This window comes from Ctenopharyngodon idella, chromosome 11 (assembly GCF_019924925.1).
Source record: "Ctenopharyngodon idella isolate HZGC_01 chromosome 11, HZGC01, whole genome shotgun sequence".
In the NCBI taxonomy this organism is placed as follows: domain Eukaryota; kingdom Metazoa; phylum Chordata; class Actinopteri; order Cypriniformes; family Xenocyprididae; genus Ctenopharyngodon; species Ctenopharyngodon idella.
The window spans coordinates 20,188,529-20,211,853 of NC_067230.1; the positions used below are offsets into that span (position 1 = coordinate 20,188,529).

The 23,325-nt window shown below is 39.1% G+C and overlaps 1 protein-coding gene across 1 annotated transcript in view; it reads left to right on the forward strand.

The window, feature by feature from the left end:
* syt6b (synaptotagmin VIb) overlaps positions 1-15,431 on the forward strand; it is a 49,670-nt gene extending 34,239 nt beyond the window's left edge. The window contains exons 2-7 of the mRNA XM_051911779.1: positions 8,951-9,329; positions 9,736-10,312; positions 13,283-13,403; positions 13,605-13,776; positions 13,869-14,019; positions 14,112-15,431. Of these exons, the coding sequence (XP_051767739.1) occupies positions 8,951-9,329; positions 9,736-10,312; positions 13,283-13,403; positions 13,605-13,776; positions 13,869-14,019; positions 14,112-14,183 (1,472 nt within the window). The 3' untranslated portion in view covers positions 14,184-15,431. The remainder of the gene's footprint in view (positions 1-8,950; positions 9,330-9,735; positions 10,313-13,282; positions 13,404-13,604; positions 13,777-13,868; positions 14,020-14,111) is intronic.
* The last annotated feature ends 7,894 nt before the right edge of the window (positions 15,432-23,325 follow it).

Here is a 23,325-nt window from a genome sequence, read left to right on the forward strand (position 1 = left end):
ATAATATGTAAGTTTTTCGCCCTACTACGGTACTTCCGTCTACATCACGCGTGACCTTTCCAATGTGATTACGTGGATCGCAGAGCTAGTGCAAGACGAGCATTTATGGTTAAAAAGTATATAAATCTTTTTTTTTTTTTTTTTTTTTTATCAAACGTCCGATCGTTTTGCTAGACAAGACCCTTATTCCCTGGCTGGGATCGCCCTTTGAAACTGCATTGAAACTGAAATTTGGACCTTCATCCCATTGTACCCCAGTGAAGTCTGCTATATGGAGAAAAATCCTGGAATGTTTTCCTCAGAAACCTTAATTTCTTTTCGACTGAAGAAATAAACATGACATGATGATGACATGATGGATTACATGGCGGTGAGTAAATTATCAGGACATTTTCATTCTGAAGTGAACTAATCCTTTAACGGTAGATTAAACTGTTAAAATGAACAATTATTTTATGTCTTTAATCAAGATGAGAAAATTCAGTGAACTAAATGTATGAAATAAACCGTCTGAATAAATTGATCCTGTCAGGGAATCATATAAAATGCTTAATTGGATCGCTTAAAAGCAGTGAAGTTAAGTTTGTGTAACTTGATTCATGTGGAACCAATGTACATAATTACAGTGAACTTGTAATTAATATTATTAAGTAAAACAGTGTCCACTCAAAAGTAGAAACTAATGTTTACAGTCTAAATGCACACTAAAAAAAACAATTAAAATGTACATAATTTTACTTTTGCAAGTTTTTGCACTCATATTTTTAAGTAAATTTCACATGTATGAAATTAGGTCAAATCTACTTAACTAAGTTATGTAAAATTAAAAAAGAGAATAAGTAAATTTAACTCAGTTAGAGTTTGCTGTGTAATCGCAATACTCTGTTTCCAGTACATTTTACTCACTTTGTGTAAATTTTACTCTGAATTAAGTCATGCTTTTAAAGTGTATGGTTTAAGTAAACAACACAGTAGTTACTAAACCTAACAACAAAAGCAATGATAAAACAGTAAATATATGTAAATACAACTAGAAAGCATGTAAATACAACTAAATACAACTAGAAAAGAGTGAAAAATGCAATCTTATTAATTATTCATGACCCAGTGCATGATGGGAACACCGGTATCAGAAAGTTGAGTAGGTTTTACTTAATTTTATAAGTTTGATACTTACTCAAATAATCACTGCAAACATAACAAACTATTCCAAGTAAAATATAAGTTCAAGCTTAATTTCTACAATCTTGAATTGTACTATTGAGTACGCTCTAAAAAATGCTGGGTTAAAAACAACCCAAGTTAGGTTGAAAATGGACAAACCCAGCGATTGGGTTGTTTTAACCCAGTGGTTGGGTTAAATGTTTGACCAACGTGCTGGGCAGTTTTATTTAACTCAACTATTGTTTATAAATTACTGTATTGCTTGCTTAAAATGAAACAAAAGTATACTGGAAATTAACATTTATTAATATGTTTAATAAATGAACATTTATTAATAAGTTTAATGAATAATAATTAAACCATAAACATTTATTAAATTGCTTATTAATAGGCCTAAATGTTCACCTTTTTATTACTATTGTTGCCTCTAGTAATTATGTGTTCGATTTTTAATTTCCAACATATTTTGGGTTCTTTTTAAGCCAGACATATAGTCATTTTTAAACATTAGTTGAGTTAAATAAAACTGCCCAGCACGTTGAGCAAACATTTAACATTTAACCCAACCGCTGGGTCAAAACAACCCAATCACTGGGTTTGTCCATTTTCAACCCAACTCGGGTTGTAGAATTTACTTTTTTTTCAATTCTTGCTTGAACTTTCTTATTCAATATAGAAATTACAATAGTTTTTTTCTGTAGTATTTACTTTACCACAGAATCATTTTTATCAATGCAAATGTTTTGCTTGTTCACATTGGAACTATTAGGAATACTGAGGAGAAAGCAGTATTATTATGTCTTTTTGGATAATTTAAATCACTGCAAAGTCTCTGAGGCCTTTGTAGGATTGCAGTTGGTTCTTGTTAATGCATTCCGGCTTGTGTGAGGTGAAGCTGTCAAAGTGTAAACAGTCTAATGGTTGTGTAACCTTGCATCACACCCATTAATATTTCATTTGCGGCAGAAAAGAGTCTAACTGTCTGAAAAACGATATCTGATATCTGTGTATCTGGTCTGATGAGGGCCCAAGTAACCTATGAACTTAATATCATTATTGTTTTGTGATGGTTAAAGCCTTTTTTTGTTTTGTTTTTAGAATTCTAACACATCATTCACGCATAAAGTGTAAAAGAGTAAAGTTAACAGGACAACTGAAATCATTATGTTATGATTGATTTGTTATTATTATAAATAGCTCAAAAACAATTACAGCATTCATGAACAATTACTCACCCTCAAGTTGTTCCAAACCTGTATGAATTTCTATCTTCTGCTGAACACAAAAGAAGATATTTTGAAGAATGTCAGTTGATGGACACCATTGACTTCCATAGTGTTTTCCCCCCATTCTATAGAAGTCAATAGGATCCATCAACTGTTTGTTTACCCATGTTCTTCAAAATATCTTCTTCTGTGTTCAGCAGAAGATAGAAATTCATATAGGTTTGGAACAAACTGAGGGTGAGTAAATGATGACAGAATTTTCATTTTTGAGTGAACTATCCCTTTAAATCATTTAGGGGGATTGTTGGGCTTTTCATGTCTTAAAGGGATAGTTCACCCAAAAATGAAAATTTGATGTTTATCTGCTTACCCCCCAGGGCATCCAAGATGTAGGTGACTTTGTTTCTTCAGTAGAACACAAATGATGATTTTTAACTCCAACCGTTGCGGTCTGTCAGTCGTATAATGCATGTCAATGGGAACACCATCTATAAGAGTCAAAATAACATGCACAGACAAATCCAAATTAAACCCTGCGGCTCGTGACGACACATTGATGTCCTAAGACACGAAACGATCGGTTTGTGCGAGAAACCAAACAGTATTTATATCATTTTTTACCTCTTATACACCACTATGTCCAACTGCCTTGCGCACGGCATCCGGTGTGTGAGGTGTGTACGCGTGTGTAGTTTAAAGGATTAGTCCACTTTCAAATAAAATTTTCCTGATAATTTACTCACCCCCATGTCATCCAAGATGTTCATGTCTTTCTTTCTTCGGTCGAAAAGAAATTAAGGTTTTTGATGAAAACATTCCAGGATTATTCTCCTTATAGTGGACTTCAGTGGTCTCCAAACGGTTGAAGGTCAAAATTACAGTTTCATAGGGAAGGCGTAGGACATACAGCATAAGCTTTTTGAAGAATACGGAAAGCGGAAGCATGTGCAAGGCGATCATTTGTGTTTGTATTTGTATTTTTTTAAGAAAATGACCGATCGTTTCGCTAGATAAGACCCTTATTCCTCGTCTGGTATCGTTTAAAGCCCTTTGAAGCTGCACTGAAACTGTAATTTTGACCTTCAACCGTTTGGAGACCATTGAAGTCCACTATAAGGAGAATAATCCTGGAATGTTTTCATCAAAAACCTTAATTTCTTTTCGACCGAAGAAAGAAAGACATGAACATCTTGGATGTCATGGGGGTGAGTAAATGATCAGGAAAATTTTATTTGAAAGTGAACTAATCCTTTAAACTACGCCAGAGCGCGTACACACCTCATGCACCGGATGCTGTGCGCAAGGCAGTTAGACATAGTGGTGTATTAGAGGTAAAAAATGATATAAATACTGTTCGTTTCTCGCACAAACCAATCGTTTCATGTCTTAGGACATCAATGTGTCGTCACGAGCTGCAGGGTTTAATTTGGATTTGTCTGTGCATGTTTTTTTGACTCTTATAGATTGTGTTCCCATTGACATGCATTATACGACTGACAGACCGCAACGGTTGGAGTTAAAAATCATCATTTGTGTTTTACTGAAGAAACAAAGTCACCTACATCTTGGATGCCCTGGGGGTAAGCAGATAAACATCAAATTTTCATTTTTGGGTGAACTATCCCTTTAACAGAACTTGCTGACAGCACTCTTGTGGTTAAAAACAAAACAATAAATAATACGTATTGATATTAATTCCTGATAATGATAACGTTGTTCCTGTTTTTCCTAATTTTTCATATTAAAGCCAAGACCTAGATATACAAAAGCAGCCAGCTATGCAGATTGATCGCCTCTGGTGCATTTGCTGTGCTATATTAGAGTGTACAGAAATCAGAAATGACACACGTGCAATGAATTAAGTGACGAATTATTCATTTTGAATATATCCAGCGCATGTGTGTTGTACGTTCATAATTTTTTTTGCCACAAAGCCTCCCAAGTGGCTGATTTTCCACATTTATTGGCACATTAATTATTTTGTCAAGTTGTTTATGTGCTCCCACAGTCCCCCAGTAGGAGAAGCGATTAACTGTGAGAGTGTGATTGAAATGAGAATGTACATCGATGCCGCACCTGTTCGTTTTCTTGGTTGCCAGCCAAGTGCTCCATTTCTGAGAGGCGTTCACTCCAACGCATTTGTAATAATCATAAAAAATAGATCAACGTTTTCATCCACTCAGATATATAATTGTTGCCGTCGAGCAGGAATTTGACCAATGACCTGCTCTTCTTGTATGAAGAAGTCTGTAATTACATTTAGCTCATTTGCAATTCCATCTGGAATTCGGGTGCACTTCAGTGTTAATGCTGTCTACCCAATAGTGTGGAGAATTTTTTTGCGGTCTAACAATTTACTCATTACCCTGTGATATTCACACTAGAGATGGGTTTAAGAGGCCTATTTCAAAGGCATAAGAACCAATTGCTGTCCCTATAAAGAGCCAAACTATCTGTGTTGTAGGTTGTCTTCTCAGCATGTGCTGATTAATATTTATGTGAGTGCTTTGTGGTGCTTGATCAAGACATTTGCTGCAGAATGGTCAGGACATTGGTTTTAATTACCTTCACCACAGGATAAAGACAGATATTTAGTTAAAATATGCTGTTTTAGTAAACCGATGAATGCTGGTATCAAGTTTTGCTGTGATGAATGAGAGGCTAAGCCACTGATAGCACCTCTACAGGTTCTCTTTGATGTTTAAGCGGCTTCCTTTTTAATCTCATTTATAAAGAGCTGCTTGCTATTGCTGATTTTATATGCCAGGGCTCAACAATAGGGATGGCCCACTGGCTCAGGGTCAGTTTTAAGGTAGTTGGTAGATTTGGCATTTCCTGAAACCATAGTTCCAACAAACATTTGCAAACAGTATCGCAAACTTACGTGGTTGAAACTCTCGAGCTGTGGTTAGAAGCATAGTTTCTTGTTAAAATGACTTAAAGGGATAGTTCACCCAAAATGGGTGATTTTTTTTTTTTTTTCATCATTTACTCACCCTCAAGTTGTTCCAAACCTGTATAAATTTCTTTGTTCTGCTGTATCCACCTGTTTCCGTGGGGCGATACTGTAAAAAAGAACGTGGGTACAACTTCCGGTGAGGCTGCGGAAGTAGCATACCAATGGTATTTGTGTGCTAATTAGCGAAGTGTTTTTCGGATCATTGTTTACTTTGTAAAGTTGCAAACCTTTATGAGAGATGTCGTTATGGCACTCAGGGACAACATTTCAGTCTAGTACATTTATTAGTTAATAATATCACAATACAACAAACAGTTTTCGTGCCCTTAATTGTCCTTTACTTTACTGACCTTCCACAAAAGTGCTGCAGCATGACTACAAGAGCATCCTGGCCCTGAAACACATGAACAACCCGCTGTCTGTTCTTCACCTGATGCTAGCACCAAAGCCTTATGATGTGATATTTTACTCCTACTGGTGTCGCGCGTGCCAGAGCCAGTCGCATTTCCACTGCCATGTATGCGATGCTAAAGGCTACTTACGTTTATGGAAAATACCAGAGACTGCTTGAGGAACGTAGACAATTCTTATATGATTATAATCGTGTATTTGTTTGGTTTAATGTTTTATCTGTCTCTTCCCTGTGCCTTTGTTGATAGCGGACAAATGCATACGCATCTTTCAGATTCACATGGTTAACTCGTATAACTCATAACTCCTGTTTTCCTCTCATGAGCTCCCTCTGCTGCTCTGGCTGAAAGGATCTGGATAGATAGACAGGAGAGATCACTCAAACGTCCTCGGATCGCAATCATCGCATAATTTAGAGGAAAATTAATAGAAAAGCTCAGAAAAGTGACGTAAACATAGGGTATGTTATCAATATATTTCTAAATATGTAAGCCTTGGACTTAAAAACCTTAATGGAGTTGTTTTGTGCATTCTTGTGATCGTAAATAAATGGAAGCAGGTGCAACTGAATAGGTATGTGTTCTCTTTTTATGTCAATATAAATATAAGTTAGATTCAGCATGATTGATGTGCACTCCTGACATAAATAATAAATTACTGTTACTGTAACATTTTTTTTATTGTAAAACATTGTTCAAATATTGATGCTGGAATCTTAAATCTTTAAGTAAAAGCCAAACATTCGCAAGTTTGGATCGCTAAATCTTGAATGACTGTCAACTGTTGAATAAATGAGTGTCACGTACCGCTTGTTTACTTCGAACCGGAAGACACTCCCACTTTTGACGCAAGGCCTCATGAGGCGTAGGAAACTTGTGGATACAAAGGAAGATATTTGGAAGAATGTTTGTAACCAAGCAGATCTTGCTCCCATTGACCACCATAGTATTTTTTTTCCTACTGTGGTAGTCAATGAGGGGCGAGACAGACATTCAAAAAACATTCTTCCAAATATCTTCTTTTGTGTTCAGCAGAACAAAGAAATGTATACAGGTTTGGAACAACTTCAGGGTGAGTAAATGATGACAGAAGTTACATTTTTGGGTGAACTAATCCTTTAAATAGATAATTCTCTTGGGCACAATAAGCAAGCTAACATTCAGTACATTATATGTCTTTCATCCCATTTAAAAATACACAAATTTTAATCTACATATTTTAGCATGTCAACAATTGAGGAGTGCCCAATGTGCAAAAATGTGTAAAGGAACCTCTGTGTATAACATATGAAGGAACCAAGCGGCAACCTCCCCCCGTGAAGTGACTTAAACTGCAATTCATCGACTGGCCGCTAGGGACAGGCTATAAAAGAGAGCTTATTGAGCCCCATGTTAAAATGCCCAAATTTACAGCAGGAAAAAACATGTTTACAGCCTGGTTTTGGTCTATATAGCTAATTTTGCCCTTCATGGCAACTGTGAGGGGGGTGAATTTTTTTATACCTCATCCGTTTAAATTATATTAAGGGGGGTGTAATGCTCTTTCATGCATTCTGACTTATTTACACTGTTGAAGAGTTGCATTCTCATGCTAAACATGGCCAAAGTTTCAAAACACGAGTTGGACGTATGACAGAGTATTTCTGTGCCAAATACACTGTTTCCGGAGAGTTTCGGAGAGTTTTTTCGAGTATAGCCTGTATGACGTCAAAAGAGAGCAGAATTCCTTGTATAGGCACTTCTCCCTGATAAGCACACACACACACATCACCCAAAACAAGAGCAAGAGCACGCCCATCGACGCATTTCTTTCGGGATACGGAAGCCGAGAGATTTTTCAACAATGGCTGTGTCCCAATTCAGGGGCTGCACCCTTTGAAGGCTGCATACATCATCGAGGCAGTCTCATTTAAGAAAAATAAGCGTTAGATTGCAACGTAAGAAAGAAATTACACCACACAATGAATATCAGTCAATTTTATTACGGTTACTTTTCTTAAATATGACATCCTTGATGAAGTATTCAGCCTTCAAATGCAATCTCCGAAGGACGCAGCCTCCGAAATGAGACACAGCTCCTGTCACCAAAAGAGTGTGTTTTTGGTTGTGAGGGAAAGATTACCTTGGATGAAGAGAACAGTGGATGAAGTTTGTTTTTCCGGGGCAGCAACGGAGTAAAGCTATCAGATGTCTGTGTTTTGTTGGCAATCGGCACGCAAGTGCATAAAATGTAAACACCACAAACGCTTTTGTTCCCTTTGTATTTATAATGATGTCGCAGCTAGCAGACGATCTCTACACAAAAGCTGCACGCGCTTGTGACTCTTTAGCTCCGCCCACGGCACTGACGGCAGACACGCCTCCAGGAGCAAGGCTTTTTTTCGGAAAGACTTGGTTTAGCGTGTCTATCTTTTATAAATATGATAAAACTTTTCGGAGATATGAAGGATGCATTGTTACTCTAGATGTGCTCAAGATTAACATGAGATTGGCAGAAACTATGTGTGATACCCGCCCTTTGAAGACGAAAAATTCTGCATAATTGAGGGTGCGGGCACTTGAGTGACAGGTGGATTGCCGCTGCTATCACCACTAGCCGTTTGTCTGCTGTCGTCACATCACCTCAGCCCCACCCACATCCCGCCTCTTTGTTATCCGGGAGTGACGCCAAGATGGCAACGGCTGGCTTTAGGTTTCAGAAATGCTCTTCAGAAACCTACGGGTGACGTCACGCACACTACGTCTATATTTTTTTACAGTCTATGGAGTGAATCTGCGATGAATCAAACATCAAATAAAGTAATGACAAGGAACAAACACATTGTAGTAATCCCCAGTTCATTACAGCAGCATGTCAGAAAAATGATGTTGTGTAGAAAGCTGCTGACTCAATGAACCGCATGTATATGGGAGTAAAGCATACTCCAAATACTGCATTGTCATTAATAAATTAGCGGCTTTCTGTAGTTTATGTAAATTAATTAACTATAATAATGTTAAATACATTAATTGCGAAAAAGCTATCAGTAATGTTTTGCATCTTATGGATCAACATACAGTAATTTGAACCTGTTTTAATCCACTTTATAATTGCTTAAAGCTGAAACATTGATGGAAATTTATCTAGAAGTCCGTTATGTGGTTTTTTTTTTACAATGTCCACTTCTGTCCATGTTGTATCTTCTGTCCAGACATTTCCTTCAGTCTCCTGCTGCTTGTATTTGCGGTGTGTGGTTTGGCCCTGCTGGGTGTCATCAGCGTCGCCACCTGGAAGCTGTGCTGGGTGCCCTGGCGCAGCAAAGTGCTTTCCTTTAGCACCACCGCCCTTGCCCCCACCCGGCCAGAGAGAGACCAACACAGAGAAGAAGGTCACAGTGACTACTACCCAGCCCTAGGAGACATTATGGCAGCAGACAAGCTGAAAGATCCTGGGAACTTTCTGGAGGCGGCAGTGAAGATTAGTCATACGTCGCCAGATATCCCTGCAGACGTGCAGCTGTCCATGAAGGATCATCTACTGAGACGTACACGTATTTCACGGCAAACAACCGAGCCGACCTCCTCTAACAGGTCAGTGTTCTGGAAGAATGAAGAAATGTTTGTGTCTGAAGACCTTTATATAGGTCATCATGATTTACTGTATATACAAAGCCGTTATGAGGTTAGTTCCAGTCATTCCTAATCATGTTAATACTTCGGAAATCTCGTAAATGTCAGACACAATTAGACCTGAAAGAGGTCTCTGGATTTTATTGACTACAAAAAAGGTCAGATGGTGGAAAACCACACTAACTCCAGAGTAAAACCATATTTATCGAGAATATTATGAGAACCTTACAGCATATCCAGAATTATCACCATCAATTTGCATTTGATCACGGGTTATAATTCAAATGTAGATTAGCACCTGGTGTGCTTTTTGTGAAAGAACCAATGCATCAGATCAGGATGCCAAATTTTGTCTGATTGTTGCCAGGCATAGTTCCTTCAAGAAGCACCTTCCCAGGCAGATGCACCATGTCACCAGTCTGGACCGCGGAAGTGAATTTTTAGACGTGGAGGACCATCCCACCTGCACCGCTGCCTCTCTTGGACGCATCCAACCGGAACTCTACAAACAGAGCACGGTGGAGGCAGAGGAGTCATCTAAGAACGGCACTGCCAAAACATGCGGCAAGATCAACTTCTCCCTCAAGTATGATTATGAGGGAGAGCTCCTTCTCGTCACCATCCTCAAGGCATTCGACCTACCCGCCAAGGATTTGTGTGGCAGCTCCGATCCTTACGTCAAGATCTACCTGCTCCCCGACCGCAAGCGTAAGTTCCAAACTCGCGTGCACCGCAAGACGCTCAACCCCACGTTTGACGAGACCTTTCAGTTTCCAGTCCCATATGAGGAGCTGGGGTCCAGAAAGCTTCACCTGAGCGTGTTTGACTTTGACCGCTTCTCACGGCACGATATGATTGGTGAGGTGATACTGGAAAACCTTTTTGAAGTTTCAGACCTCTCGCGGGAGACATCCATCTGGAAGGACATCCAGTACGCCACTAGCGTAAGACAATTCATCCTCTTTACTACTTAGTGAATCCAGACCCCGCTGGTGATTTATCACATTAATGAGGCTTATGTCACATTAATGTGACCCTAATGATTTGTTTTTTTAATATAGGAATACACTTGTATTGAGTATTTCTGAAAACACAAACAGTGAATAATTAGATGATTCATAGACTGTGTCCTGTGGGGTGTGATATGGTAATTTGTCGAAATTGTAATTACCAAACATGATAAATTGTGCAATGTACATATATTAAGTGCTAAAAACATTGAGGGCAATAAACAAGAATTATTGCTTTATTGTATGACAATACTGAGTCTGCAATAATCTAAGCTGTCTTAGAGGGATATTCTATGAAACTTCTGTTATCGTTTACTCACCTTCGTGTTGTTTTAAACCTGTATTACTTTTTTCGGTCCCACTTCATATTATGTGGCCTTAACTACTATGTACTTACATTTAAATGAATCATTTGATACAATGCACTTATTGTGTACATACATGTTTTTACATTGTACTTGTATTTTAAAAACACCTGCATGTAATTACATCTGTAATTACATTTATAATTACACTGTTGACCCATCCCTTACACCTTACCCTTAAACCTACCCATACCACCAAAGCTTTCCCTAACCTTACCCGTATCCCACCTCAATAGCAGCAAAAGTGTTTTGCAATTCAATATGAACCCAATAAGTACATTGTACTTATTTTTTGATGCAAGTACATAGTAGTTAAGGCCACTTAATATAAAACGGGACCCTTTTTTCTTTTGTAGAATAGAAAAGAAGATATTTTCAATAATGTCTCAAATGTTTTTTGTCCATATAATGAAAGACAATGGGGTCCAAAACAAAAATAGAGCCCTTTTACTGCCATTGTATGGACAAAACACTGAAACATTTTTTTTTAAATATCCACGGTGGTGTCCTTTTTTTTACTGTAAACTGATGCATTTATTGCCAACTGCTGTTTTATTCAAGATCAGAACTTTTTTTAGTATCTGAATAAGGCAGCATATATAATTTATGTAATATATTTAGGGAAAGAGATGCTCAGTGCCCTGAAATTCCAAAATAAGGCCAGACTATTTATCATCACATTAATGTGTTGCACATCCTCTTATTGTTATTTTGGTGCAGCAGGAATCTTACTACTACTTAAAATCCTCTTGCTACTACATGTTAGTGAGTGTAGTGTTTTGAGTTCCAGGTTTGTATCTCTTCTACTCAGAAAGAGGTTTCTGGCATAGACAGTATAGGCAGTCGCCTAGGGTTCTCCAGGGAAAAGCTTTCAGACGCACACACCACTTCTGTATCGCTCACCCGCAGCAGTTTGACAGCATTGTGCAGCACACTTTCAGTTCCACCCAACACTTTCATTGAAATTGAAGTTTTCCAAACAGCTTTCCAAGGCTTGTCTGGTTTCGCCAAGGGCACAATTTAAGTCAAAACTGCCACTGCTTCTAGTTACACTTGACAGAGGTTACTGTAGCTATTTACTGCCTCTCCAAATCATATACATACAGTTTACTGTACAGTTTAATATATAAAAGCTTTTATTTATCAGAGTAAAACAAAAACTATCAATTCCTGGCATGGAAAAGATTGGAATCCTTCAATTGGCACATTGATAAGCGCACCAGGACTGCACTGATAACGTGAGTAAAACAATGGATGCTAATGATGATATTAATAATACATCAGCCATGCAAACTGCAGTTCAATTAACTAGTCTGGCTCTGTGACTCATGAAATTTCCCAGTTGTCTACGAGGTAATCGTACTGTCATCTCACTATGGTATTGTGTTCAGCTATGACTTTAATAGTGCTGAGATAAGGGGTATGCATTCACATGATTGATTATAGTACGCTGGAGAGATCACTGAACTCAGTAGATGAGCTGTCAAAAGGCTAAAGCTCCCAAGATGGGTTAAATGTGGGAGAAAGACCTAAGAATATGTGATGCACTCACTCAATACCTTTTTCCATCTGAGGTTATTGAAGTTTTTTGTGCAAATGAATGGTCTATCAGATCAGTTTATTGATGGCAGTTGACCCTGGGCACAATCAGATGATCTTTAGATTTAAGGCTTGTTGAAGAGACTTAGTAGTACAGCATATTTATGGAGAAACAACCACATTTAGATGTGGCAGTGAATACCATAATTAGGGCCTGAACACCGATGGTGTGCTCAAAAAACATTTCTTATTATTATCAATGTTGCTTAATATTTTTGTGGAAGCTGTGATCCATTTTTTCAAGATTCTTTGATTAAAGGGTTAGTTCACCCAAAAATGAAAATAATGTAATTTATTACTCACCCTCATGCCGTTCCACACCCGTAAGACCTTCGTTCGTCTTCGGAACGCAAATTAAGATATTTTTGTTGAAATCCGATGGCTCAGTGAGGCCTGCATAGCCAGCAATGACATTTCCTCTCTCAAGATCCATTAATTTACTAAAAACATATTTAAATCAGTTCATGTGAGTACAGTGGTTCAATATTAATATTATAAAGTGACGAGAATATTTTTGGTGCGCCAAAAAAACAAAATAACGACTTATATAGTGATGGCCGATTTCAAAACACTGCTTCATGAAGCTTCGGAGCGTTAAATGACATTATTTTCATTTTTGGGTGAACTAACCCTTTAACAAAAAGCTAAGGAACAAAGAACAGAACAGCTTTTTTAAATAGAAATTTTTATATCATTATAAACGTCTTTAATGTCATTTTTGAACAATTTAACGCATCCTTTCTAAATACAAGTATTCTTTCAAAAACAAAAAAATCTTACTGAGCTCAAACATTTGAATGATAGTGTACATAATTGGGATTAAAGGAATCTAAATCTAAAGGAATTTAAATTTCTCATAATTTACTCACCCTCAGCTTTTATTTCTTTGTAAAGATGCCATGATCTACTGGATTTTGAGTGTCTCCATTTGATTCTGCAGGAGAGCGTGGATCTGGGAGAGGTAATGTTCTCTCTCTGCTACTTGCCAACTGCAGGGAGACTCACACTTACTGTCATCAAATGTAGGAACCTCAAAGCCATGGATATTACCGGTTATTCAGGTATGATCATTTGTTTGTGTCTTTATTTTCTTTCATACGTCTGCTTAGCTCCATCTTCCTGCTCATACACTTGGACAGTCACATTTATCATTGTCAGCAAGCGAATTACAAGTCCTTTCATCAGACATATTCAGACCATGAGAGGACAAGGAGAAAGATACGTTGAGAAATTCGTGTCACACCTCCCTGCTCTGTTGGCAGATCCGTACGTGAAGGTGTCACTGATTTGTGATGGAAGACGCTTGAAAAAGAAGAAAACTTCCATAAAAAAGAACACATTGAATCCAACATATAATGAGGCGATTATCTTTGACATTCCCCCAGAGAATATGGATCAAGTCAGCTTACACATATCAGTTATGGACTACGATCTGTGAGTGTTGTTCAGTATGTGATATTTTCTCTGTACAAATATTATGTTGTCTATGTGCTTCACAATCGATTCTTTATTCTCCTGGTGTGTAGAGTGGGCCATAATGAGATCATTGGAGTCTGCCGTGTAGGGATCCATGCTGAGGGACTTGGGAGAGATCACTGGAATGAGATGCTCGCTTACCCTCGAAAACCCATCGCTCATTGGCACCCGCTTGTAGAGCCCAAGAAGTCTGAGAAGGAGGTGACTGTCTGTCCTTACAAGTTTCCAGAGTGGAAAAGTACATTTTCATTTCAATATTTACATCTCTCCCTCTTTTTCTATCTGTTTTCTAGTGGAAGACTCGTACCGCAAGCTTTGACAGTCAGGGGTCTTGTCCATCCCCCAGACTCCCCTCCAGTCCATAAGGGAGGGATGGCCTCTCCCTAATTCTTTAAGCCAAGTATCTCCCAGGGACTGATGGTGAGATTCAAAATATGTCCTTAGGCAACATGTGACACAACTTATGTCTGTGTGGACATGCAGCAGGAAGAAAGAGGGTGCTGTTCTAAACTTTTCAAAGTGCAACCGAGCCTAGCCAAGTTTTAGCTTTTTCTGTTTCGATGGAAGTGTTGCTTTCTTATGTGGGGTAAATCCACAAGCCACAACCCAAAGAGGTTGAAAGATACACTTAAAGATGGTTTAAGCTCCCCTGAAGAGTAAAAGGGTGCATTTGTTCATTTATATTGTATAATTAGTAGATGTACATTATATTTTAATTGACATTATAATAGTACGAAGATATAGTTTATTATATATTTAGCCATAATCCTTCTAGTTCTTTTTTGTCTTCTTTGAATGTAAAATATATGTGTTAAGAGATTTTTATGACTGGAGAGATATGTGAAGTCCTCAATATGTTCAACCTATTGAAATATATTAGCCGAACTGTATATTGTTTACAGAGCAGAGATATTCCATTGATCTTCCTTTTGTTTGTGAAGTAGTGAATCTGTTCTGCCACCAAAAATGCCAATGCCAAGAATTATTTTCATCCTGTCTGCAAATATCTCTTCCTGTGTAAACTGTAAAGGTTTAGCTTTGTTCTTATTTAAACATTTAAGTTGCTGATTGTTCAATGAGTATTTTAAATAATTTTCTTAGATCAAGTTCAGCTCAGTTAAATGCAGCCATGCACAGCTTTATCCTGGATCATCCATAATGTACAACAGTCATCATAATTTCATCATGCAGTAATTGTAGCTTCCAAAGTATAACCATAATGAATAGCAAGGGTTGTGTGTCAGATCCAAAGGACGCAAAAATCACTGGCTTTCTAACAAGACTTGAAATTACATCATTATGTAAATTAGAAGCACTGTTTTACAAAGACCAGTTTTGTATTTTACATAAAATGTGACAGATGTTCATTGTTCTGTATTTTTCGTGTTATACCCTTGAGGTGTTTTCTCATCAGATAACATGATGTATTTTGTTGGCTGGCCTGGCTGGAACTCACTGTATCAATAATCATTGAAACTGGTGTTTCTGTATGAAATGCCTTATTCAGAGCCACTTTTCCCCTTTTATATTGAGAATTTGTATTTGTAATGTATATTTACTGTTTCAGAACATCCCCTTGTACTTCAAAGGTGTGATTAAAGTTCTTGCTTCTATCTGTTATTTTGTTCTCTTTTTTTTCATTCTTTGTTAAATGTTGAATCAGCATGATTAGGATCAGTTAACACAGAACATGTGGCAGTGGAATGGAAAAAAAAACAAAATGTCTAATTTTTTTAAAAGTTGATTTCTTTTTTAAGGGGAGACACTACAGGCAAAAACACTGTTTTTTCAGGCACCTGTCAATTTTGAGATTTTGCACTTTTTGGCTTTTCATAAAGTGTTTTTTCAGACTGGTGGAAAGAAAACATCCAAAATACATTTTTAAGTGTATATCTTATAGCACTTTATCTATTTGCGCCTATAGATTTCAATTACAGTAAATATCTTTAAAGGCCGTTTTCTCAAAATGAGTTTTTTCTCCTGCTCTGAGTCAGAAATCTCCACTTCAGCAGAACTTATATTCACCAAACTTTACAGTTTTATTCCTATCTATATTCTGAAGGCTTTTACAGAGGGATTTGTTGATATATCATTCCTATCCTGTGTTATAGGTCCTTTTACTCAAAAAAACATGGCGAAAATAGATTTTTTAAGGCTATTGTCAGTATTCTCTAATTTACTAAAGCACAAAATAAGATATCCAGAATCCCCTCTGTAAAAGCCCTTTCATCTAATATGTCAACAAATAGAACCAAGAATTTTAAACCTGGACCTTTCCAATTTCCAGATTTTGTTTTTGGAAATGTATGCAAATGAGCGTATATTTAAGTATATAAGGCCTCATTTGCATATTAAAACATAAATTTACACAAAACTTGTAATACATTTTTTTCTTATGTTTATGCCAGTAATAAACTGGAGAAGTTTCATAGTGATATCTTCTAATTTAAAAAAAAAAATCCCTATTCACCTGTAGTGTCTCGCCTTAAATGTTTTAGAACAGATACCACTGCTGTGTACGGTCTCTTTACGCGGCTCTCTGGAATACTTGATTCGTATCCACCTTATTCTTACGCCCCATGACGCTTTGCGCGAATTATGGGTGTAACTTCCGTTAAGCTGTAAACAGTGAAAGGTTCGCTCTATGAACGCAATAATACGTTTTCTTATTGAACTGGGTACAATGAGATGACATTATTCTACTCACCCTTAAACCAACGAACATTAAAAGGACATTTGAAAGTGTATAAAAGCATCAACAAGGTAGTTTCAACAGGCCATGAAAAAGCGCGATTCTTTCCACAGCAATAAAGGACAGGTTAAATATAACTATAGTGATATATAACTAAATTATGTAATATACGTTACCTTAATAAAAAATGTTCATGAACTTCAGCATTGCGTGATACTATTTCAAAGTGATTTCCATCATTTTTACAGATAATAAATTGTATTTACCTGTGAAAACAAACCTGGAAAGAGACGTGAGGCTTTGAAGAGAAAAACGAGAGATTCTTCGTGCATTCCAGTGAATTATTAATGGGATATATCGTAAATTATATCGACAAATGTGCAGTATATGTTGTCCTTTTTCATACTATTACAGCGGTATGCAAAGGGACAAAAGAAAATAATCACGAGAATAGAAAGCAGCGACTGAAAAGAGCTCTTGCCATAGATATTCTTGTTATAACATGTTACGTTAAAATACAAAGTGTTACGTTATTCTCATGATGTCTGAAAATAAAACATGAAAGAAAAATTGACAGCTCATTCAGTCAAACTGACGGATAAGCTTTATTTGTAGGGCAACCTTATGATTTGAAACGATTCGTTTCAGTCTTTTTAAATGGAAGTTCCCCAAACCGGAAGTGGAACCCATAATTCGAAACGCAGTAGGCTAGGCAGGAATAAGGTGGATTGGACAATCGCGCCATCCAGCAATCAGGTATTTGTCCGTCATCGTTGAAACGGTTACTCTTTTTTTATACAAACGCGACCGACGCCATCTTGCGTCTCAGTTCTCGATTGTAGTGAAAATGACCTCAGAGGACTTAAAGGTACACTATGTAACTTTTTTGTTTAAAATTAATATTGTAAACAATGAGTATATGTAGCCAGTTGACTAAAACATCTGTTTAATTTGATATATTTTTTTTTATCTCCAAGGAGAAATGTTCTGTAAATTTAGTTAACTTCAGCAAAACTTGTATTAAATTAATTTTTATTAAGTTCTATTTTCAATGGTTCCGATCGGGAGTTTCTATCAATTGTTGTAGGTGGGGCCTTAATTAGTGAAACACCGAAGGGAAATGTATCGCTTCTCCTTTAAGTGTTCGCGCTCAGACGCACAGTGTATGGGAACGGAGAAGCAGAGGTAGTTTTTCTCTCTCATATATCTTGCATTGACTGTCTCTTTATAATGTAATCGCTACGTTTATGATGTTAAAACACTGTTAAGGGTTTCTGTCATAACTTGTATCCATGTGATTAGCGTATTTTCCTTGAAAGTGATACTTTTAACCGTGTTAAATTTACTGTTTCGGTTGCACGTGTATCTTTCCATGCAGGAATGAGAGAGTAGGCCTTTTGATGTCTGTGTATACTAATATTGCCTCACGCTACTCTGTTTAAGGTATGTTGTTTCAATCTGTGATCATTAATTTAAATGTTTATTTTGTAATTTGAATTTATTTGCGAATTAATTTGGAATGCATGTGTACTTAAGTATGTACTAGGCAATCTCTATACTAATTGCCTTGTGGTATAATCTCATGCAGTGATACAGTGTGTTTGTACCAAAAGAAGAACTTTATTGTACACAGTGATTTAACAACCAGGGTTTAATGCAATTTAGAGTTTATAGTACACGTTACATGCATTCCTGTGGGTTAATAGCATATTTGAATGTTAACTTTTACAAATGTATTTACTATTACGATTTTATTTGCGTTTTCATGTTATGTGAGATAATTAAGCACTACATTTACTCATGTTAAATATTTCTATATGTAACATCCTTTAAGTGTTCGCGCTCAGACGCACAGTGTATGGGAACGGAGAAGCAGAGGAATGAGAGAGTAGGCCTTTTGATGTCTGTGTATACTAATATTGCCTCACGCTACTCTGTTTAAGGAATAAATCCATCTGCATCCATCATCCCATTTGTGGTGTGGTTGTGTTTCTGTGGTGTCTGGAGGTTACCACTTGAAGTCTGCTACATACAACTGGTGCCGTGACCCGGATCCACTTGGTCAGCTGCAGCCGATCGCCGGGGTCAAGCAGTGTGCTGTGACGTGTAGATGCTGTACCGCGTGGCCAGAGGATCTATGCAGTGGATTTTCAAGTGATATTCAGACATTTGCACACATACACTTTCTACTATCTACCGTGAAGTTCTACATAATCCCAGACTGAGTTGTACACTTTACACGCACGTGCGTTCTGGACATTTGCACATATTGGACATTTACACTTACATTGCTTTGAAGACTGTGGGTTCTCAAATTCTATATTTCACTGAGTGTTTTCCACATCTGTAACCTTTGTAAATTTTAAATATTTTATTAGTTTGTGTTATTTTCTTTGGAATTCAATTTGTTGTACCATACAATATGGCTGGAAGAGGTCGAGATACTTCTGATATATTCACTCCATTAGCTGGGAGGGGTAGAGGTCAGTATAGTGTAAGAGAGAACACAGGGACCCTACCAAAGCTGTTATTCCCAAATACTTTGTCAGTGCCAGAAGTAAATCCTCATCCTGAGTTAGCACAGCCAACATGTTCCACTCCTTCTGATGGTAGCTCAGATGTCACACAGCAGCTACGGGAGTTAATAGGAGAGCTGGGTAGTCAGATTGGCGAGTCAATCATTAGCCATTTGCTAGCTAGTCAGTGTGTAGCCAACCCATTACCCACAAGTCCATCAGAATTAACAAAGACTGAGCTCCCACCCGAGTCCCCCAAAGTCAACTTTATAGTGAGGTCTGACATCAAAGAACCACCCATGTTTAAAGGAGATGAGAGTGACAAGTACACAGTCCAAGAGTGGATAGATGTCATGGAACTGTACTTACAGAAAAGCAGCTGCCCTGAATCAGAGAAAGCCGACACAGTCATGAGTCACCTTCTGGGAAGAGCTAAGAATATAATCAAAGTGGGACTAAAAAACACTGCTCCTTCTACTCCAGCTAGTGTCGGAAAAATTTATGACATGTTAAGACACTACTTTAGTGATCACCCTGTGTCACTTCTGCCATTGGCAGATTTCTACGCAACACAGCCTAAAGCTAAAGAAAGTCCCGTAGACTACTGGGTGAGATTGAACTCTGCAGCTGAACGAGCTAATAGCCATCTAGAACGTAGTGGAGGTAACATGGAGAACATGAGTGCAGAGATAGCCATGATGTTCATACGAAACTGCCCCGACCCTGAACTGTCCAGCGTGTTTAAGTGCAAACCTATGAGCAAATGGTCAGTCGAAGAGATACAGGAGGCTATTGATGAACATCAGAGGGAAAGTCAGTCTCGTAGAATTCCCAGTACAGTTAAGCCCCGCACCTTTCAAGTATCGACAGCTACCGCAGTCCCTAGTGTTGAAGTCATGGAAGGTGAAATTACTGCTATCAATGCTGCAACATTCACTCCGAGTAGCCATCCTAAGACAGCTGATCCAGTCTCACCCAACTCTGATGCATTAGAACGTGTCCTCAGCATGTTAGAGAGAGTGCTGGAACGAACCAGTCAGCCGGTACACAGTCCTTCAAGGCCCTTTCCAACACATGGAGCTCGCGTTCTGTCTTGCCGTGTCTGCGGGGACACAACACACTCCACTCGCTCACACTGCATGCGAGAGAGGCGGTGCCTTATTTGCATGAGGGTTGGACATCAGCGTAAAGACTGTCCTAATGGTACAGAACCAGCTTCCCAGCCAAAAGTTGCGTCACACTCTCAGGAAAACTAATCTGCTCGCATTGGGGAGGGGACGATGTGAGCAGGAAGAGTGAAACCCTCAGCAATGAAGATGATCTTTTGTTGTATGAAGAAAGCTGCAAAGCAATTCCTGATAAGAGTGTCTTATATCAAAATGTGATGAAGTTGGAAAGAGCTGACAGCCTGTTTTACACTGATGTTGTCATTGCAGGGGCCCAAGTTACATTACGTGCACTGCTTGACAGTGGGTCCATGGCCTGTACCATGAATGGGGAGGCTGAACGCAAGTTAAAGAGTGCAGGAGTTGTGCTCGCACCCAGTGAAACACACCCTGATATCGTCCTTGTTGGTTGCGGTGGTGTCAGCATTCAGCCTGAGAGTATTTACCAGCTTGAGATGGAAGTGTACGGACATGCAGTTAGTGTTCCCACTCTAGTTGTTCCTGGTCAGCGAGATGAAATGATCTTGGGCTCTAATGTTATCAAGTACATTATCAGCCAGATGAAGAGTACTCACGGGTATTGGCGTGTCCTGAATCGACCTGAAAGTTCAGGTAATGATGACATTATGCAGTTTTTAGACATGTTGTCTGGTCTCCACAGATGGAAAGGGACTGAGATGCCCAGCAAGATAGGAACGGCTAAGCTTACCCAAGCCGTAGTGCTGTGTCCTCAGCAAGAACATCTCGTCTGGGGCAGGTTAACTGCTACCGCACCTGTTTCCAAGGGAAGTGCTGTCCTCGTTGAACCTGCAAAGTCACAGTCACATAAGAACATTGTCATCGGGCGGGTGGTAGCATCTATGAGCGATGACAGATGGGTGCCAGTCAAGGTGCTGAATGCTACTGACAAGCCCATAACTTTGCGGAGGAACACGAAGTTGGCTGATGTATTCCCTTGTGTAGCTCTGGAGGACTTGGACATCAGTCCCCAGCATCCAATCAGTCATGAGCTCAAAGTCATGCACCAAACGACACACGTCTCAGTTGTTGACAGTATGCCCCCTGAGTTAAGTCTCTGCAGTAGATTGAGTAAACTCGGTCTAAGCGACCTTGATGTTGACTCTTGTGAAGTGTCACAGCATTGGAAGGAACAACTTGTGCAGCTGATATGCAAATATGAGGATGTGTTCTCAAAGAATAAACTTGATTGTGGCAAAGCAAAGGATTTCTTTCACCGAATACATCTTGCGGATAGTCGCCCCTTTAGACTGCCTTACCGACGTGTGCCACCAGCGCATTACCACAAGCTCAGACACGTTCTTTCAGAAATGGAGGAGCTTGAGATCATTCGTAAATCCTCCAGCGAGTGGGCCTCCCCGCTGGTTCTCGTCTGGAAGAAAAGCGGAGATCTACGCATTTGTGTCGACTATCGGTGGCTGAATGCCCGCACTACTAAAGACGCACATCCCTTGCCACACCAGGCAGATTGTCTAGCTGCGCTTGGCGGCAATGCCATATTCAGTGCTATGGATCTTACCTCAGGATTCTACAATATAGAGATGGCTGAGGAAGATAAAAAGTTTACTGCGTTCACAACACCGATGGGGCTCTATGAATTTAACAGGCTTCCTCAAGGATTGTGTAACAGTCCTGCAAGTTTCATGCGTCTCATGATGGGCATATTTGGAGACCAGAACTTTCTGACCATACTTTGCTACCTAGATGATCTCCTAGTATTTGCACCAAATGAGAGTGTGGCTTTGGAGAGGCTTGAGCTGGTGTTCAGCCGACTGAGAGCACATGGTCTAAGACTTGCCCCGAAGAAGTGCCACCTGTTACGTCGGAGTGTACGGTTCCTAGGGCACGTGATTGATGAGAGAGGGGTAACAGCCGATCCTGACAAAGTACAAGCCATTACAGCAATAACCGAAATGGATCTTATGATGGAAGATGGAGTTACGCCATCTCAGAAAAAGATCAAGTCGTTCCTGGGTATGGTTATGTTTTATCAGCGTTTCATACAAAACTGCTCTAGCATAGCTAAGCCCTTATTCACACTGACTGCAGCACCGAAGGGACAAAAGAATAATGGAACAAAGCCATCTGTCTGTAGGAAGCTGAACCCAAGTGATTGGAAGAGAGAACAGCGTGACTCCTTCAATCAGCTAAAGTCTGCCCTTTTGGAATCTGTAGTGCTTGCGCACCCAGATTTCAACCGCCCGTTCATCCTGTCAACAGACGCCTCATTGGATGGATTGGGCGCCGTACTTTCTCAAGTCCCTGAAGGCGAAACTAGAGCTCGTCCTGTTGCTTTCGCTAGTAAGGCCCTTACACGTGCCCAAAGCAATTACCCTGCTCACCGTTTAGAGTTCCTGGCCTTAAAGTGGTCTGTCTGTGATAAATTCAGTCACTGGCTGAAAGGCCATTCCTTCACTGTCTTAACGGATAACAATCCATTAACTTACATCTTGACGAAGCCAAAGCTCGATGCATGTGAGCAGAGGTGGGTCGCCAGGTTGGCACCATACAATTTTAGTATCCAGTACATCCCCGGGAACAAGAACGTGGTGGCGGATGCGATGAGCCGACGACCTTTTGTCCAGGCACGTGCAAGTCAGAGGTTGGTAACGGAACCTTACAAAACCCTGTTGGAGGAGGCCAATCACTTTAAAAAAGATGTAGTGCAGCACGCTTTCCGAATCAGTGCTAAAAGTCAGAGTGTTGAACCTCCATTCTCTGGCCAAGGTCCAAATTGTTTCTCCCTCTCCTCAGATGAAGTGTCAGCCATACTGATGAGCCAGGTAGAGTGGAACGCAGGGCCGAAGGGAGAAGTACATTATTGGCTGGCTCAGGATGTGCACAACTTGGTTCCAGCTGGTCAAAGTGCATTGCCAGTATTTACACTGAAAGAGCTTCAGGATAAACAGTCAGAAGATCCTGTTTTGTCAAGAGTTCTTTCCTATGTCTCTCGTGGCAGGAGGCCATCAAGACGCGAGAGGACAAAAGAGGCACTGAAGATTCTGAAAACTCTTAAACAGTGGGAAAAATTGAAAATGTTAGATGGAGTTTTGTACCGTGTGTGCAAAGATCAACTAACAGGAAAGAAACGTTGGCAGTACATCGTCCCAGCTTC